This window comes from Echiichthys vipera (genome assembly GCF_963691815.1).
Source record: "Echiichthys vipera genome assembly, chromosome: 15".
NCBI classification, from domain to species: domain Eukaryota; kingdom Metazoa; phylum Chordata; class Actinopteri; order Perciformes; family Trachinidae; genus Echiichthys; species Echiichthys vipera.
Genome location: NC_139840.1, coordinates 21,968,168 through 21,979,607, shown reverse-complemented (window position 1 = coordinate 21,979,607; position 11,440 = coordinate 21,968,168). Strand labels below are relative to the sequence as shown.

At 41.9% G+C, this 11,440-nt stretch overlaps 1 protein-coding gene across 1 annotated transcript; it reads right to left on the bottom strand.

Moving 5' to 3' along the window:
- Nucleotides 1-2,048: 2,048 nt before the first annotated feature.
- Nucleotides 2,049-10,002, bottom strand: LOC310957658 (homeobox protein Mohawk-like; the record flags this gene model as incomplete). Its single annotated transcript, XM_083928331.1, has 6 exons — nucleotides 9,691-10,002; nucleotides 9,244-9,403; nucleotides 8,972-9,125; nucleotides 7,980-8,318; nucleotides 2,658-2,691; nucleotides 2,049-2,388 (listed from the first exon to the last, which is right to left on the bottom strand). The coding sequence occupies exons 1-6, from the start codon at nucleotides 9,945-9,947 to the stop codon at nucleotides 2,049-2,051; spliced, it is 1,284 nt and encodes a 427-aa protein (XP_083784457.1). The 5' UTR covers nucleotides 9,948-10,002.
- Nucleotides 10,003-11,440: the final 1,438 nt, after the last annotated feature.

Below are 11,440 nucleotides of genomic sequence, written 5' to 3'. Positions count from 1 at the left end.
TTGCTCCTCACACAGACATCCCATTGTACTTGTGATCAACTTGCTCTATTGCTTCACTACAAGTACATCCACAATTTCATCAGGAATTCTTCCAAAAACCTGAATCTGCATTGACTGACTTTTAAGCCACTTGATGGCAGGAAACTAGACTTGTCTGCAGAATCTGTCTATTGAGTTTATACCCACGAGAACAGATGGGCGTAAATGTGTTATTTTACAAAACACTCATTTCGACTTTTTGACATGCCTACAAATCTACCAACATCCTTTGTTGTTGTTTTTATTTTTAACCGTTAGGCCCTCAGCTGCAAAATAGCAACATCATTCTAAACCTCAAAGTGTACAACATCTGTAAATCTTTTTTGTGGAAAGACTGCATTTACGTACATTTCAATGGTACTACGGTCATTTAAGTATGACAGCAGTCAAGCCAGACAGTATTGTGTGAATCTAGTGGAATTTGTAAATTGGATTAGGAAATCTCCTGGGCTCTTGAGGGTTTTAAGCAAGCTGACGCAGCTATGATGAGTAGAAGGGGGTTTTTGTCCATTAAGCCATCAGTCTGACAGTTTTTGTAATATCCTACTAAACTGAATTACAGGAGAGCACAAATGGCAACTTGTTTATATTCTGCATGAAAACAGTTAATTCCAAGCTAATCAGATAAATAAGCAAAGCAAAGTTCAAGCTCCACCTTTGATTTGCCGCCTGTTTCTGACGTAGGTGCAGGATTCATATATTTCTATATAAATCATATTGGGAGTAAAGTGACGGTCTAACTATTACATTAGATTGCATTCCATTTAGTTGACGCTTTTGTCCAAAGTGCATTCAACCATTAGGGTACAAACCAGAAGAGCAAGTTATTAAGTCCGTGCGGTAGCTTCAAATAAGCCGATCTATCGGACTGTTCAGTCTGACGTAACACCCTTATAAAATACGATTTCTGGGTCCAAACGCTCTGTTGAAACAAAACAGACACAACGGCCGAACATGTGAACAATAACGATCACCTCTTTGGTCAGTTAGACACCTTTTTCATCCATGAGAAAGAGGTAAAATGACAATTCCGTTGTTTTTAAAAAAACTCAGATCTGTTCGAACACGGGACTGCCGCGTTGTAGAAATATGAGGATCAGAACGGCTCGGACCTGGAAATCATATTTTGAAAGGGTGATACGTCACGTCTTAACAGCCGGATAGAGTGCTACATATAAGTGTTTTGCTTTTCTTTTTTTAAAACATCATGTCCTTAGCCAAGGTGCAGTTGAAAGATATGCATTTTTAGCCTGCGGCAGAAGATGTATAGACTTTCTGCTGTCTTAATGTCGATGGGGAGCTCGTTCCACCATTTGGGAGCCGGACAGCAAACAGTCGTGACTTAGTCGAGTGACTCAGTGTTCCTCTCAGTGAGGGAGCAGCCAGCCGATATGCCGATATGCCGATATGCCGATGTGCCGATGTGCAACTATCAGTGTGAATCCTTCTTTAGTTGGATCGATGCTCATCAGAAGAGCTCTAACCACAGCACTTCGCTTGAAGAACTGTCTCTCTGCTCAGTCCACTGTGCCACCCTTCTGCCCGCATTACCTTTTAAAAAGCAATTTGAAAGTTTATAATGAAACTGCGAGACCAGCAATTACACACATGAAAACTACCACTAAATACAGTTCAGTAAAACATAAGTATGCAGCTTGAACCACTGCAAAGCAATGATTAAAAGCAAACGACTGGTCAAAAGATTTCACATTGGGTTTTATTCAAATAGCTGCTGTCAAACTTAGCATTGGATGATAATCCAGTCTCATGGAAGTTAATATAACTTACTGCAACAGACGGCAATAGAAAGACATTAGAAAACATTGCAAGGACAGTAGAAAACATTCAACTGCATTAGGTTAGTTTTTCCATTGTACAATATAAAGATGATTGAAGACGTCAAAGTTTATCAGCGTTAGAGAATAATAGAGGCTGGACAGATATTGCAAGGCACTTAAGCATCTGGTATTCCTATATGGAACGATAGACCAGATGCTCAAATGAAATGCCTACACACTGTTAGCCAGGGCCACGTTAACAGTCTGGACCTCTGAGATATGAGAGGACTTCTGGATGATGCGGCTGGTGAGAGTGGGCCCCGCGGTGCAGCTCTGTCTCAGAGCGGCGGTGGGTCCTGTGACACACATCCTGTCTATGATAGCCGTCCTCGTAACCGAGAAGGGCTCCCGGGTGCAGCTCTGCCCTGTGCCAGCTCTGGGCACTGTCACGCTGCTCTGGTCTGCTGTGCAGCTTTGTCCCTGGGCCAAGTTGGTCAGAGCCACGGCGGCGTGGATCTCCCTCCAGCCCTGATCGCCTCGTCTCTGCTGGCCCCGGCCCTGCTGCTGCTCCCTGCGAATATATAAAGTAGATTGTTAAATACCATCTTACCTCTTGCTCAGCTTAAGAGCAATTTTAGAAAACAAAACAGAAACTTTACATTTGCGTTCCCCTTTTGATATGAAGACAGAATAATGTGGATGAATTAGAGGTGGTGGTTCTGTTTCAAAATGGAAATTCCAAGGGGGATTATGAATAGTATTGCTTTTCAAGTTAATGAAAGTTGAAAAGTGCAAACAGCTGATTTGATTGCATATTGAGCGATAAATAATTACACTTACCTGTCACATTTATTTGAAGTATAGTCCATTGTGTCTGCAAGAGAGAAGAAAAAGACTTACCTACATGTGCCATGAATCAGTTTGCTTGATAGCAGTGAAATTGCAAAATGAGAATATATAATCAAAGTTGGATTAGGCTTTATAACTACAGGGTGATCCATGATATTAATGCATGAGGGTTTTTAAGTTGCAACATGTGTTGTGAGTTTGTGTGTATTCATGTGCATCTTTACGAGTTTAGTGTGTGTGTGTGTTTGTTCAGTTGAAAGAGCGCCGAAATGTAAGCGTGTGCATCTTGGTATACGACATTTGTGTATACAGTTACTACTCGTCCAATATGTCTCTGTGGATGTTTAATGGTGCCAGAAGGGTTTGACTGAGTGAAGTGCACCATACAGTCACTCTACACTCAGCTACTCTGGCCAAAACAAATGAAACGCAGTGTTTCTCTGGAGCTTTTGAGAGTGGAAAAAAAAATGTAATATCTGCACCGTATCACGAGGACAGGCTGTGTTTTCAGATTTCCAGAGCTCGGCTCGCACCTGTACAGTTGGTCCGATGGGTTTTATTATTTCCAAAGCTGTCCCTGCACATCTCCATCTTTTCTAACCTTTTTTAGGCCTGAGCTCAAAATGAATTCATACCAACAGACGGGGAAGTGTGTCTTATTATGAATGAATACCTGAGAAACCAGGCTACATCTGTGGAACAAGGCAGGGTCTTTCTTTCACAACGCCCTGAAATTAAACTCCAGTATCTCTGGCTGTTTCAGAAGCAGGAGCGGGATACGATACATCTTGGACGGTAGAATAATATTATTGCTTGCACAATCTCAGTTTGAGGTCTGTGCATTACATGTAGACCTTACTTTCCACTTTGTCTTGGAATATTGCCCTTTTTTTCAGTGGAGCAGATAGAAGCTGGTCAAATGTGATATTTCATTAGAGAGCAATAGACAGGGAAATTAGAGGCCCACTGTGAAACACAGTCTTTCAGTACTAACAGCCCAAAACATCCCTGTCTCTGATTCCTTTGGCCACGCTGGAGCCAAGAGCAACTACATGCTGATAGTAAATCATTTTTCTGTTTTAGACTTTGTTGCTACTGAACGTCCCTGAGCATTTCTCTCTTTAGCCATAACGTGCTTTGCCAAAAAGTACTTGAGTCCCTCTGTTGTATTTATTACCAAGAAAAAAACATTGTTTTACCTCTGGTGAGTCTCAAATTTACAGCAGGGATCAGTTACGACTACTTTTTACAAGGGGTAATGAAGCTGCTGACTGCTTTGTTGATATTAGCCTACATTGTGCTACAGTAGTCTGTGGTGGCATTTCTTCATAAGAGCTTAGGCCAAACCTTATTTATTTAAAAATAAGGAATAGTTAATAGGTATTTCTGGGGAATACTTTACTTTCTTTTCAATCTTGACACTACTCTCAAGATTGTATGCTAAATATGAAGCTACAGAAAGCAGCTGATTCACTTAGCTTAGCATAAACACTGAAAGCACAACAGCTCGTCCTTCTCCTCAACAAATTTTATCACATTTGTTTAATCTGTTCAAAAGCTAGATGTCTCCCCGTGTCCACTCTTGTGCTAAGCTAAGCTAGCCACCCCCTGGCTCCAGCCTATAATTGGATTTAGCTTCATCGTATCTGCCTCATGTAAACCACTCACAATGAAATATCTACATGAGCTGATTTAAGGATGTTCTTCTACAATATCAGATTAAATTACTTCAATCATCTCACAAGTGTGTCCTGGGATCCATGCTGGGAAACAAATGTGTATTGAGAAAATATTTGAACACCTTATTTCCTCAATGCGGATATGTCTTTGCGAACAAGAGACTCCCCTCTCAGCGTGCGTGTTTTCCTTTAAAACAAAATGGGTGGAAAACGCATTGAAGCGTTTATCCAGATACGTTTTTTTGCCACTCTTGGTCCAATAAAACATGTATCGGGTCATTTATGGCTCTCCAGCCTTTCTAGGGTAAATACTGAAGTTGATGTGAGTAGTCTGCTATACAGTGTAAACATCCTCAGATTCCTGTACAGTAAACAGTAACATCAATAATTCGACTTTTACTGCAGACTCAGACTGATGGGTGAAGTCTCCTTGTCAGGCACCGTGTAGTTCTTCACTTATTAGCCCATTGCTTGAGGTTTACTTTTAGCCTCTCCCGGGTGGACTATAGACGTGTTAATGGTGTTAGCCTGTCATGAATCTGGCAGCTTGACTTTCCACCTCGCCTCCACAGAGGAGCCTTACTGGGTCGCAAACACCCTTAATATGACCAGCAGGGATGCATTAAAAGTTTGCAAACATTTCAACAGTCCTGGCCACATAGTATGTGATGACATCAAGAAAATCACTAAATACTCCAAAAGATTAATGATTTGAAATAAGTAATAACATATTTCAAGGATTAGTGTTGCATTTTTGGGAAATACGCTTATTGGCTTTTTCGCCCTGATTTAGAACGATCTGAGACCGATAACCCTCCCCGCAGATGTTAGGTTAGCTAAGCATTAAGACAGGGGAAAATAGCTGTAGCCTGTCCAAAGGTTTAAAAACACAGCTCTAAGGCTCACAACTTAATACGTTATATCTCATTTAATATTGTTTGAGTCTGTATAAAGGAAGAAAGTTCATGCACCCAGCTAAGAAATAGTCGGCACATAGAGAAACCTCCCGTGAAACCTTCTGTTTTTAACCATGCGCTAACCTCCGGGACTGAACAGTGAAGTCACCATGGGAATGTCAAAAACTGCAGTTTCTTGAACGGCCACTTAAAGAGAAATTCCGGCGTAAAATCATCCCAGGGTCTTTTTTCGACAAATACACTCATCAAATAAGCCCTTGAGACAAATGTTTTCAACTGCTAATCAGTGTTAGCTGCATTCGGCTGTTAGAGACTCTACTGGATTTCTCCGTTAATAGTTGTTTAAAAAAAAAATTGGCTCAGGGTGGCCAGTGGCACAGTGGTTAGAGCAGTCGCCCCATGTAAAGAGACTGAAGGTCCACGAGGCAGCGGCTGCAAGTAAGACTCTGACTTGCGGCCCTTTGCTGAGTGTCTCCCCCTCTCTCTCTCTCACCCCATTTCCTGTCTGTCCTATCTAATAAAAAGGCTTGGAAAACTGCCAAAAAAAATTGTCTCGATGGCTTATTTGATGATGATGTATTTGCCAAAAAAGACCCTGGGATTATTTTATGCTGGAATTACACTTTAAATCAGTCCATACTGAGTCAATCCCCATAGACCCCTATGTTAACTGGCCATCTTTACAGCAGGAATAAACATGTTTACAGCCTGAATTTTTATATAACTCACCTGTTTCAGTTATATTAATGCTTACAGTTATGCATGATTTCAAGCATGGCCGCTTTGATTGACATGTGGGTGCCGTCACAAGTGAATAGCATAAACCGAAGGTGTTATTCACCCATCTATGCCCCATATATGCTCCAGCTCTTGGCCCATTTTTGGATTAGCTGCTGAATTAGGTGTTAACTGCCAAGATTGGCGCCCACATTGTGTTTCACAATGGCTCTTCAGAAACCTGTGGGGGGTGTTAAGGAGACTACGTCCATCTTTTATACAGTCTGTGGTTTTTCGCTTTAGTTTTTAAACAGATAAAATAGATAATATGTTAATTAGTGAACTTTAGATGCATTGGTAGGTGGATTTTGTTTTTTTTGTTTGGATTTGGACGAAGCCAAGCTAGCTGTTTGCTCCTCTTCATGCTAAGCTAACCGTACCATCTGCTGGCTGAGCCTTATATTTAACAGAAAAATATGTCAAGAGTGATATCAATCTGCTCATCTAAACCTCGGCAAGACAGTGAAAGGATGTATTTCCCAAACTGTCTAACTATTAGCAACAATAAATTAGGTAAACTACAATCCTTGAATACATGTTGTTTAATTCATAAAAACACTAATATAAATGTTTGTAAAATTATGTCATATTATTGTAATAGTTTAAGCAATATAGTACACTTTATATGATACCATTTCACTGGTTAAATAGTACAAGCCTGTTGAAATGATGAATTATCCTAATTATTCATGTTACCAATCATGGGCCAATTTGAGGGTTAAACTGAGTTTCCCGGATACAGATCAAGCCGTCTAACATGCTATAAAAACTATCCATTAGCATAATATTCATCTTTAGACTGGGACCAGGATTCAATGTTTGCCTGGAAATTGTTCTAAAATAAAAAAAATAAAGGAACTTAAAGCATGCCTTGTTTAATTGTCATAGTGAAATTGATGAGAAATGCTTAAGAACAGAATTGGTTTCATAAATCTTTTCGCAACTCTCATAATATCATGTATATTTAGATTGATTTTGAGTAGGAGAGTAACACTTGAGAGGAGACGCCTGCCAAAGCACACATGAGTCAGGGAAGCAAAGCTAACAGCGATGAGAAAGGCCAAATGGATATTAGAGATCTTGCTCTGCGTTGTCTCACGGATGAGTGGCAGCTCTGACAGTCGCTCTACGAGATGTCATCAGTGCTTTACTGACAGACTGCTCCATTTCTGCATTTGGCTTAGGCTCCCACTTCTCACCCTGGGAAGAATAAAGTCTCAGACATTCTGTAATTGTCCTTGAGACTGGACTGGACATTTCCACCATGGCAAGAAGTTGAAGCGGAACAAATGGCACATTCTAGTATATGGAAATGATATTTGCGGTTTGCAGCGGCAGCCAGCGTGAGCTCCGTCCAATTTTAAAATTAGGGATTTCAGCGTCTGCATGAGACTTTATTAGTAATGTTTGTAAAGGCTTTGGCTCCTGTACCTTTAGCGGATTTGAGGGTTGTCAGTGTGCTGCGCTCCCTATAGGTCTGAAAGGGCACCCAGGTGTCAAACTCCCTCCCAGGTTCGCTGTAACTTTATAATTGAATCTCGCAGAGCTTCTGACTTTCGGTGGATTGCCAGGATTTATTAATGTCAGGGAGCTCTGAGGAGCCATGTGGAAGTTTCTGTTCGGTCTGTTCTTATTTTACTGTACACTGCGGTGTGTTAAAAAGGAACTGAGGGGAAGCAGGGCAGTTAAAGTGCCATTTTACCTCACATTCAACATAAATCTGCAATTAACAAGGAAGATGCTTCAATGGTTTTTGTGGACAGGGGGTGCCATCATCTATTTTCCTCCCAATTTACTCACTAAGTTGCATTAATACATGTTTCCCCTGATTCTATCCACACATATACAGATATTTCATGTTAAAGCACATCATCTAGCTCATCTGATTGCTTTAATGTGTGATATTCCCCCGGGCAGTGACAAACATCGGCATTGCTCACCCATGTGGTAGACAAAGTTGGCCTCTGTTTCGTAGGACGATGCCGGAGAGACGACATCTCGATCGCCCTCATTGGAGCTGAATGACTCGGAGTGGCTTCTCCTCTTGCGGACCGAGGTGACGCCGTCGGCCTTCGCCACCATCATGTGCCGCAGGGTGTCGTTCAGATACCGATTCAGTAAACTGCTCTTGTACTTGGACGGAGGCGACGCGCTGTCGTCACTGTTGGCGGAGTCAGCCATGGCGAGGACGCTGCCCTGCTTCTCGAGCACACTCTTGTGGGAAGATGACCTGCCAAAGCCTGATTGGCTGATAGGAGGTTGTAAGGGACACTCTTCATCTACAGCAAAGGAAACAAAATTGTGGCCCCTTTTTATGTTGATGAATAACATGTTACAAAATATAAACTGTTTTTACAATGGGCAAAGTTTTAGATCTAAATCCAAAAGGTCCCATATTGTAAGAATTGAGATTCCATTATCTATGTTTTTGACTATAAAGCAGGTCCAGGTGCAGTGTAAATGCTATGAAAGTATCGAAAATGCTCAATCCACAGACAAACGCACACAGCCTGTACTCAGAAACTGTCTTTAAACGAGCCGTCAGAACCTGTACAGTTGTGATGTCACAAATATACTATATATAGGTAGAAAGTGCTGCTACAGTGACGTTATGGTGCCGTTCATTCCACGTCTGAAAAGACAGTGCACAGACACCGAGCGTACAGAAGTAGAAGACCTGGAAAAACTGATCCATCAGAGCCGACTGGGCTTTTTCTGGAGGGGGTCTTAAAGAGACAGGAGCTAAAACGGAGCATTTCAGACAAAGGTTGAATACAGGTATATTCAGACAGACAGTATGAGGAAAGTGTGTTTTGTACATTAAACCATGTAAACATGTTCTAGTAGAAAACTCAAAATACAAATATAAACCTAAAAGTGAGCATAATACAGGACCTTTAAATACACTATAAAATGATACTGTAGCTCGTACCATCAGAGTTGGTGTCATCGCTGCACACACTCAGTCTCTCAGCGTTTCCCTGGATGTATTTATTGTACAGTTTGATCCTCAGGGCCCAGCTCAGGTCTGGCTGTCTCACTGTGTTCTTCAGCCTCCGCCGGGCGTTCGCAAACCAGTTTGAAACCTACACACATGCACCTTGTTAAAGAACAGCAATTGCTTAGGCCTAACCCACAAAATTCAACATCAACATATCCCTTCCTTCCACAGTCCCTGCTTTTGTGCGCGAGCTCCTCTCTCACCTGCACTAACGTCATGTGTGAGCCCAGAGCCAGCAGGACCTTCTCGGTCTTGGTGGGGTAAGGGTTGTCCCGGTGTTTGTACAGCCAATGTTTCAGCGGTCGGGCCATGTCCTGCAGCACCTGTCTCTTGTGGCGAACTTTGACCCCACTCAGACGAGACCTGGAGGAATCACAAGTTGCCTCATAGATTCACGAAGACCACCCACATTCCTCTCTGTTCAAGCTATGGTATTTATACATGAAAGAACATCGTGCGCAATTATTTTTGTCCAGACTGCAAAGAACTATTCAACTATGCATGTAAAAAGCTGAACAAAAGCTACATTTTGCCGGGCTGGATCTGAAATACTGCATTTTACGATGCATATCACAACTCTAATGTAAAATATGACCACCCGTTTAAACCTATTCAAAACAATATTTCCAACACAGACAAAAAGGCAGTACCCATATCTTCTGTACTTGATAGGAGAGCTGTCGTCAGCGGTCTCCTGGAATTGAAGCAGGTCTGTGTTCTGTCTGTCTGTTAAACTGCTCTGTGGTAAGTCTACACAGTTCAGTCTGCTCCTCTCCTCTGCTCTCATGTCCTCGAAATGAAGCAGAGTTTCAGACTTCATCTCGGCAACTTCGTTCATTGCTAAGCGCGGAGAGTTTTCCTCGATCAACAGGTGCATCCGTAGACTTCCAGACGCAAATAGAAGCATCAGGTTCCCATCCTGGATTAGGTAATTTAAAGAAAACCAAAATACAACAAAGTGCTCCTCCCGATTTGTTCTGTGCCCAATGATGCAGTGACCGAGCAGACAGATGATGACAGACTCTTATGAGAGAATAATGTTTGAAAAGTCAGAGGATGTTGTCTGATTTAGTTGAGCTGTGTGAGGAGAGTTCAAATAACCTGCTGCTCAGCCCCTCATTGGCTCTCCTGCCGTCCAATCACTTCTCTGGAGAGCTCTGTGAGGAAAGGCTTGCAGAGCAGCAGCCTCGGTAGCACTACAGGTTATGAAAAACATTGCACATGAATATCAGCAAATGCGGTCATCAGATTTACTAGTGAGTGTTCGCCTAGTGTGACTGCAGCTAAGCACTCCGACATGCTCTCATATTTTCAACATGAGGCATATGAATGTCTCGCGGTTTTACCAGATATCGTGTCAGCAAATATTAATGCATGTTTTACCAGGGGATTCTGGAAATTTATGGGTGTAATTGCATGGTTGCTAATAACCAGCAAAACCACCAAACTGTGCCTTGTGTAGGCAGTGAATCCCGCTGAGCTGAAATGGAGTTTAGTACAAATTGGCTCACAACACAAACACTGGAAAATGAATTTGATCCTTGCCTTTTTAAATCCTCAGCCAGAGTTGTCAGTTGAGAGATTTTTGAGTCATAAAGTGTGTTAGCGTGTGCTTTTGAGTGTCAGAAATGTGCATCTTTTACGCTGTCTGCAATCTGAGCAAGACTAATCTAGCCATAATGCTCATATTTGTCAATGTTTGTCTCCATTCTGGAGCAAGGACTGCAGAAAAAAAAATACAAAGTGGGTCTGAAAAGAGCTTAGCATCATTAGTTTAACCACATGACAACATGCTGGCACTGAGCCCAGTATTCAAAGACTCTGTGGTTCAACTTTAGCTGTCATCAACGTATGTTTTTCCTCTTGACATCCAAACACTCTTATGTAAGACTGTTTGGATATGGCATAATGACTTTGCCACGCTCAATCATAACTTGATAATCTTTGTGCAAACATATGTAATAAAATGCTTTTGTTTCCTGCCTACGGTTGAAACTTTTGAAGGTTATGGCTAAAATCCACGAGCAGCACTTGTTCAACCGTTAAACATATTAAAGGGCTCCATAACTCTCGTCCCTGTTCATAATTCAGCAGTATCAGTGGGGAGGTAAAGTTTCAATGGTTTCAAAGCTGGAAAACACATGGACCAGAAGCATCCCCGTTAGGTGCAGTAAATTCCTCACTCACATTCCTCAGCAGTGGTCGGAGAATGCTACATGCTATCACACACCATTTACTCCCGTCCCTCTGTGATGTGTTCACCGGCTCAACTGTTGATATTAGCTGGGAACACACCTACATTCTGTAGCCAGGAGACCTGTAAAAACGCTGTGGAATTACATATATCTCTTCTTGTTTGGGCAGTTTGGCACTTGTGTGTGTGCGTGGGGGTTGTGTATT